This window comes from Lolium rigidum, chromosome 7 (genome assembly GCF_022539505.1).
Source record: "Lolium rigidum isolate FL_2022 chromosome 7, APGP_CSIRO_Lrig_0.1, whole genome shotgun sequence".
In the NCBI taxonomy this organism is placed as follows: Eukaryota; Viridiplantae; Streptophyta; class Magnoliopsida; order Poales; family Poaceae; genus Lolium; species Lolium rigidum.
In genome coordinates this window covers 3271800-3280302 of record NC_061514.1, presented here as the reverse complement: position 1 = coordinate 3280302, position 8503 = coordinate 3271800, and the positions used below count along the sequence as shown (strand labels likewise).

Sequence of the window (8503 nt, the reverse complement as noted above, 5' to 3'; positions counted from 1 at the left end):
TCATCACATCATTTTAGATGATTGGAGTTGAGACGACACAGTTTTGCAAAAGGCTGTACTAAAATTCAGTTTAATTGAACGAGGCATGTTTCTTCTATAGGATATAGGATATGTACAAGTAAATCTCCCATGGTATGGTATTTTTACATTAATAGTTCTTCAAGTGTGTTTTGTTATGATCTCTTGACTTATTCTTCAAGGGCTATTTTAATATAAGAACTGCAATTGTGTGTGGTTTTGCGGAGGCTTAGTGATATGCAAGCATTTTGTCCTTATAAGATCGTACAAATGGTTTCTTATTGATATCACACCTCAATTGCATCGAGAAAATCTAAATTATTTGTTGGGTTATTTGCAGCAACACGCGGGGTATTATCTAGTGTCAAACCGACATCATTACTAGGCCAAGTTCTAAAACTTGCCTAAAAACTATAAAACCAGCATATTTTTAAATGTGAAAACTTATTTTCTTACAAACCACTCGGTTATTTGATGATTTTTATTAAAGGAGAGCGAACGGAGGTCACATCTTGGTACTTTCTTCAACCAAGTTAATTGAAAGGGAGGGAACTACATAAAATTGGTGATTCCTTGGTCTCAATTTTGTTGGGTGATTCCCTCAGGAATGAAAGTAACGGTATCTCAAATAAGATCCTGGACACAGTACACTTTCTAAAAGAATTCATTAATCATGGTCGAATGGGGATTGGATCTGCTCATGTGGTCCGCACGTGCCGCCACCTCAGCAGCGACCCGTCTCCCGCGAACCAAACCGCTGGCTGGCTCGCCGCCCCGCTCCACTCCACCACCACCACCACCACCACCACCACCATCGCCCCATTCGCCTCCGGTTTTCTCGCTCCCCCCTCCGCTCCCAGACCCAGACATCCCACCTCCGGACACGCAACAACGGGAACCCAATTCTTTTCTTTTCTTTCTCCTCCCGGAAAACTTCCTGTCCTGTCGATCCGATCGGGAATGGCCGCGGAGTCGTCGGCGGCCGGCAGCATGCGCAAGGCGCCCTCCATGGAGTGGCGCTGGGTGTCCGCGGGCGAGGAGGAGGAGGGCGAGGAGGAGGCCCGGCCGGGAGGGCCCGCGCCCGTCGGCAGGGGCGGCAGCTTCGAGTCCGAGGACGAAAACGACGACGGCGACGACGACGACGGCGAGGAGGAGCGGGAGGAGGCCAGGCAGAAGCTCATCCGCACCGGGCCCTCCGTCGACTGGTTCGACGTCGAGGGCAACGAGGTCTCCGTCGCGCAGCCGCTCGAGGACTACGAGGTCTCCCCTCTGCTTCTGCCCTCTTGTTCCCTTCCTCACATATATGCTCGTAGCGTTGTTTTGCGTTTCACGCGATGTGCTTGCTTCTGACATTCTGTGCTGGTAGCTTTGCTGTACGCGTGCAATGGCAGGGGTTGTGACGATCGTTGGGTGCTGATTTGGTTACTCTCGGCTCGGTGTGTAAAATTGGATTGGGAAATTAGTAATTCGCTAATGATCAGTAATCAAATGGTGGTTCGGAATGGCTATGCTGGGATAACCGGATAAACGTGTGGTCGACTAGAAACATCAAGTGTTTTATAGAATTTTACATGCAAAATTAATTCCTTGTGCAAACTTTCTGTGCTTCTTGATTGGACTGATAATCTGGATGTGTGACCAACGGTCACTGCGGAAAAGGATGTTTGTTATCTGTCGTCTTTTTTGTTGTGCATGGACTCTGGGCAACTTTTCTTTCATAAAAACTTAGGTTCTTTCGGCCTATATACAATATAGGCATCTCTTAAAGTAATATGCATGTAGATCCTAAATGGACATTAAATGCATGTATGTAGATCCTAATATGTCTCCACGTTAAATAAAGATTTTTTTTTTTTTACTTTTATCATGTTTCCTTCACTATCTCATATATGGTTTATCTGTTTCATTTACATGTGCAGGAGTTTGATCTTGGCAGGACAGTATTTCTTGCTCTTCAGACTCTTGCTGTTGTTTTTGGAGACATTGGCATTAGTCCGTTGTATACATTTGATGTCATGTTTAACAAGTACCCTATTCTTGGGGAGGAGGATGTTCTCGGAGCACTCTCACTAGTTCTGTATACTCTGATATTGATGCCATTGGTGAAGTATGTATTGGTTGTCCTTTGGGCCAATGATGATGGTGAAGGTATATCCCAGGTTGTGAATTGAGTTAGTAAGGTCGAACCTTTTATACATGGGTTTGTTAGAGGCTTAACATCCTTCAGTTATTTCATGACTCTGCAGGTGGGATATTTGCCATGTATTCTTTAATTTGTAGAAATGCAAAAGTCAGTCTCATTCCAAGCCAAGTACAGGCTCAGGCTGAGAAGAGGATGTCAAGTTTCCGTCTCAAACTTCCCACAGCTGAGCTTGAGAGATCCATAAAAGTAAAGGAGAAACTTGAATCTTCACTATTGATGAAGAAGTTACTTCTAGGCCTAGTGCTGTTTGGAACTGCCATGTTTATATCCAATGGAGTTATCACACCAGCAATGTCAGGTTTATTTTTTCTTCATATGTGTACTATGCGCTCAATTTTTAATATCATATTTTTTCCTTTCTGTGTGATTGTAGTTTATTCGGAACTATATTGTTCACTAACTTTTTTTTTATCATTAAATAGTGTTGTCTGCTGTGAGTGGCTTGAAAGTTGGGATACCGAATGCCTCACAAGGTGAATTTACATTATCTAATGGCAGTGAAGTAAGTTACTTATTTGTAATTTATGCTAGTTCCCCTTTCTAATTTCGTCTAGCATTGTTTGCAGATGTTGTGGTGATGATTTCTATTGCACTTCTTGTAATCTTATATAGTCTACAGAGGTATGCCACTAGCAAAATTGGGTTTGTGGTTGGCCCTTGTTTGCTGATCTGGTTTTGCTGTCTTGGAGGAATCGGCATATGCAATCTCAGTAGATATGGCCCAGCAGCTTTCAAGGCATTTAATCCTCTATACGCTATTTATTATTTTGGGAAGAATCCCTTTCAGGCCTGGCTGTCCCTTGGTGGTTGTCTTTTGTGCGCAACAGGTAAAGATCTTAGCTTGTTTACCTCTAATGAGTAAGGATCATTTGATTTTTCCACACAAACTTATCTTTTCAGCTTACAATCTCAGTTCTCTTTTGCTTTTCCTTGTGTAATTTGCTTGCATGCTTTAATTTCGAGACATTTCTATGATGAATTTGGATTCCTGCTGTGTTAGAATGCAGTGTGTTACTTCAGAACTTTTGTCTTAAACTCTTGGTTAAAAAGGGAACTTTTTTTGTTAACACATTCTATGAAACTCACTTATACTTATTCAATCCAACTATCCTGCAGGATCTGAGGCTATCTTTGCAAATCTTTGCTACTTTCCTGTACGATTTGTTCAGGTATTATCACGAGTTTATGAAACTATTATTTTTATTTCCATTACCTGTAGATGATGTTCTATCTGCAGTTAAAATTTCCTATAAACACCTTAGTATTTTTATGCTCAGTTTTATATAATATAAAAACGGATATGCTTAATGTATCCACTACTCTTGACTATATTTAAATCCACCTGGGTTCTCCTTTGCAGTCTATGTTTGTTCTTCTTGTTCTTCCTTGCCTTGTCTTGGCATATTTAGGACAAGCTGCTTTCCTCATTGCAAAACAGAAGTCATCCGAACATATCTTCTTTTCATCTATTCCAAGTAAGTTGAAGGTTGCTAAACATCTAGCCAGTCTTCTCATGTTCTAATGAATGAACTCCATTAGTGATTCTTCCATATGCTGTGGTTACATACATCAATTTTTCTGTGTTTAATTGGCTGGTATCATGTATTACACCAGTGTATTTACTCTGACTAATTACGCTGTATTCTCTATGCAGGTGGAGCTTTCTGGCCTGTTTTCTTGCTTGCTAATTTAGCTGCACTGATTGCCAGTAGGACAATGACGATTGCTATATTTCAATGCCTAAAGCAGTCAATTTCACTTGGTTGCTTTCCTCGACTCAAAATTGTTCACACGTCTCGAAAATTCATGGCTAAGATATACATTCCTGTCGTAAACTGGCTTTTGTTGGCTTCCTGTTTGGGATTTATTGTGCTATTCAGAAGCACATATGATGTCGGCAATGCATACGGTAATAAAAATGAACCGGAGATATACTTTTATGCCAATTTGCTTGCCTCTCTGCTTATGCAATATGCTGTAACACTTCAATATGCTAACCAACTGTTCCATCTTGAACAGCCATAGCTGAACTTGGGGTGATGATAATGGCCACGCTTTATGTAACAATCATAATGCTTTTAATATGGGAAGCCCATATTATTAAGGTGATATCATTTCTTACCACATTCCTCTTCTTGGAGCTGATTTTCCTCTCATCAGCTCTGAGTAGTGTCGGAGATGGAGGTTGGGCACTGTTGGTCTATGCATCTGGTCTTCTCATGATTATGTTCATCTGGAACTATGGAAGCAAGCTGAAGTATGACAGTGAAGTCAGACAGAAGCTTTCAAAGGATTTAATGAGAAAATTGGGCCCCAACCTTGGCACCATGAGAGCGCCTGGACTAGGCTTGGTGTATAGTGAGATAGTGAAAGGAGTTCCTGCAACTTTTGGTCATTTTCTGACCGCGCTCCCCGCCATCCATTCGATAATCGTATTCGTGTGCATAAGGAATGTGCCAGTGCCTGTGGTTCCCCAAAGTGAAAGGTTTCTCTTCCAACGTGTCTGCTCAAGGAGCTATCACATGTTCCGCTGTATTGCCAGGTATGTACATGGACTCATTAGATTAGGTTCATGATCCATCTGAGTTACAAGTACTACGGTATATAATCCACATTGTGTGTGTGCTTCCCCCACCACATAATAATAGGTTTTAGCACTAGCAAATCGAGGACATGGATGTAATTTTATCTATTATTCCCAACTTTACCCATTTCTACCGAAAACATCAGACACAGCCAGTTACTGGTCTTACTGACTTGAAATGGTTGGTTCCATAATAGGCTCACATTCTCATAGAACGCTAAAGAAATACAGTAGAATGTATAGAGTAAAACGAAATGAAACGCTAAATCAGAATACACCGAATCTGGTTGGTTACGGGCCTTGGTCTGGTAAAATCTTCAAACATGATTGCATTGATCCATGATTATTTACTACTACCCACTAATATCTGGTTTATAACATTATTACGAAGAGGCTTAAGTGCTTAACATTACTTTTTTGCTTGGGGATAATTGTTGGTCTTAGTAGTTTATTTACTTCTAATTTAACATGCAAATAGTACCATAACACAGATACGGTTACAAAGACAAGAAACAGGAGCACCATAACACATTTGAGCGCCTTCTGATAGAAGGTCTTGAGAAGTTCATACAACGGGAGGCTGTAGAGTTGTCCCTACAGAGTGAAGATGATATCGACTCTGATGATGAGCCAACAACGCCTACACGGATAATCACAGCAGCAAACGGTAGCCTCTACTCGCTTGATGTCCCTCTCATGGTGGACTTTGCGCCTACAAATGAAGCGATTCCTGAATCACCCAGCTGCTCAACGCCTCAAGATCCTGTACTGGGTTACACAGAGAACCTTGAGCTGGAGCTCGCATTCATCAAGCAGGCGAAGCAAACTGGAGCTGTCTATCTTATTGACAACCCCATCGTCAAAGCCAGGAAGGACTCCTGGTTCTTCAAGAAGTTGACCATAAACTACTTCTTCGCGTTCTTGAGGAACAATTGTCGCAGGGCGGTTGTGTCGATGAGCATTCCGCACTCAAATCTGCTGCAGGTTCGCTTGACCTCCTATGTGTGAATGCGGAAGCTACCGTTTCAGCACTGGTTGTTTTGTTCATGGCGATCTACTTATCTACTAGAGATCACACTAACCATAAAAACAAACGACAATGGCGATTGGCAAAAGACGACACTTCGCTTCTGGTTTTATTCAGAAGGCGATAACTAGGACAGTAGGAACACGTATCTCCTGTAATTTTGTGTACAGTGTCGAAGTGTAGACGACATTGTGGCAGCAGGCACATCACATGATGATGTATTAACCTGTATAGTATTTCCCTTGTGCAGCAGATTGTTGTGTACTTCTTTGATTGTGTGAGGCCAGTTTTGATATCTGCAAAAGGCAGAGTGTTAGCTGAAAAAGGATCATTAGGTCATATATGACATATGTACATGTACGCCGATCAGGCAGTGTTGCTATGACAACTTTTTGATGTGTTGGTTGGAATTTCTATAGTTTGCCTTTCGTCCTGTCTAAGGACGTGCAAATTTATGTTGGTGTTTGAAATTAAGGACGAGTGCATGTTAGCAACAGTATTTGACGGTGCTTCCAGGAGCTTTTAGTTCTACTCTGGACAGTGATGGCTTGCCATCTGCCTTCTCATCCACACATAAATATCTCTGTTGATTCAGACTTGCATCATGGTATGTCCAAACATCTGCAGTTAAAAGTTAACGCTAGCACTTCGTATTTCTTTTGAGACAGTAGACATTGGGACGCACAGCTGAAAAGGTGCATTCGAAAGCATTATATTACAGAGCTCCTATGATCTGACAGAACTGTAAAATTTTAGCAAATGTTCAGCTCAGATCCTTAGCCGCGGCGGCGACCTTGTTTGCGACGTCCTGCGCGGCGTCCTTGGTCGCGTCCCACGCTTCCTCTGACGTCTGCTTCGCCTTCCCGCCGAGGTCCCGTGCCGTCTCGGCCACCTTGCTCACGCCACCCTTGGCCGTTTCCGTCATGCTGTCGCCGGCGCTCTTGGCACCCTCCACCGCCCTGTCCTTAGCATCGCCGGCGCTGCCCGTGGCGCCCTCGGACATATTCTGCGCCTTCCCAGAGGCTTTCCCCGCTGTCTCCGCCGCGCTGTTCTTCGCGTCCGAGGCCTTGTCCGCCGCCTTCCCGGCCACCCCCTTGACGTTCTGGATGGCGTCGTCGGTGGCGTTCGCGGCGTTCTTGTACGCCTGCCGAACGTACGAATGAACCAATGGTCATATCTCAGAGAAGTTAGAGAACACACAAAAGTGAGTGTATACAAACTACATATACCTACCGGAGACGATCTGGGAGGGGTTTGCACGCGGAGGCGGCCTCCGCTGACGGCGTGCGGGCGAGCGGCGCGGAAGCACGGCCTGGGAGCAAGAGCCTTGCCGGCAGCTGTGCCGCCGGTCAGCACGGCGGCGCCCACGCCTCCTCCAATTGGCAGCACGGAAGAAGAAGCCATTGAGCTGGGTCTTGGTGAAGGAAACTGGATCAGTGAGCTTGCAGTTGAGTAGACAATGGTGAGGACGAGAGAGGTGCCAATGCTGGTTTTATAGGCCGAGTGTGCATGCACATCACAGCATGGACGGGGCGAAGGGAAGAGGTGAAGTGAGACGTGTACCGTCCAGACGCGCTGCGGTGCACGACACCACGAATCACTGTAGTCGTCGCCGGTGCGTGCAAAACTGTCGCCGGTTGTGTGGTGCGGCAGCCATACTCGTTAGATTTCGCCTGGAAAAGAAAGAAGAAAAAGCAATCTTGGGTGCGCCCATGGCTGCCCGCCTCTCGTGCGAGCGCACGTACGTACATGACGTGTTCCGAACGGGCCGAAGGAAACAAAATACTCGTGTACACGTTTGAAGTTGAGGATATGTACATCTGAGCGCGAGACATTTGACAGATGGCATCAACAAGAAAAGTTAAACGATCTTTCATGTATTCAACTTGCGATTCTAATATTAAAGCCTAAAATTGTAACTGAGAATTAGCAAAATCGATAAAAATTCCTAAAACTGCAAATTGTAAGATATTAGCAAGCCCATTAATAATTTCCATGAATTCACAAATAAGCTAAGCGTGCCAGCACTTGTGTCTGGCTCAATGTTTTCATTGGAGGGTCATGGTTCCTTTTTGTTTATACCGAGCTCTGCCACTAGGACAAGGGCCATCCTTCGTTGATGAGCACCTTCTTTGGTCTACGAACCATCAAGGTGACGATTCTGACCGCGATCCACCCTTGGAGGTACCTATTGTTTCATGTTTCTACCGCATACACAACGAGTTAAGAAGTGGATTCTAGCTTCAGAAAATGTTTATAGACGAGGATGAGAATCATGATCTCAATGGCACCTTTTTAATTTTGTGTTTGATTTTATTTTTATTCCCCCTTGCGCATAGATGATTGCTTCGTTTTCCAGATTTAGTAGGTGGCTATCTTCTAATGAAAATGAGATTTCCTAAACAAAACTCATCAACCATGTATTTCTTCCATAAAACCAACTAGATTAATTGTTGAGCTAAAAAAATGTTAGAACCAGTGATTCCACCTAGTTTATACTAAACTTTTGTATTTTCATATAGCTTGGATATCTATCTGATGGTCTTGACTAGCATTTTCTCTATTATAATTTGTGAAGGTGAATACATGACATAAGCACAAAATATTATGATATATAAAGTGATCATCGTCATGCGATTGTAACATATATCGCCAAATTTAGATGTGTGAT

General features: G+C 43.5%; 2 protein-coding genes across 2 annotated transcripts; one reads left to right on the top strand and one right to left on the bottom strand.

The window, feature by feature from the left end:
* Positions 1 to 820: 820 nt before the first annotated feature.
* Positions 821 to 6246, top strand: LOC124673989 (probable potassium transporter 15). The gene is made up of 10 exons (XM_047210031.1): positions 821 to 1278; positions 1938 to 2166; positions 2265 to 2519; positions 2644 to 2694; positions 2788 to 3048; positions 3338 to 3390; positions 3582 to 3696; positions 3876 to 4130; positions 4241 to 4763; positions 5297 to 6246. Exons 1-10 carry the CDS (start codon positions 979 to 981, stop codon positions 5811 to 5813), a joined length of 2559 nt encoding a protein of 852 aa, XP_047065987.1. The 5' UTR covers positions 821 to 978; the 3' UTR covers positions 5814 to 6246.
* Positions 6247 to 6595: 349 nt separating this feature from the next.
* Positions 6596 to 7236, bottom strand: LOC124669765. The gene is made up of 2 exons (XM_047206312.1): positions 7066 to 7236; positions 6596 to 6898 (listed from the first exon to the last, which is right to left on the bottom strand). The coding sequence occupies exons 1-2, from the start codon at positions 7234 to 7236 to the stop codon at positions 6596 to 6598; spliced, it is 474 nt and encodes a 157-aa protein (XP_047062268.1).
* Between the last annotated feature and the right edge of the window lie 1267 nt (positions 7237 to 8503).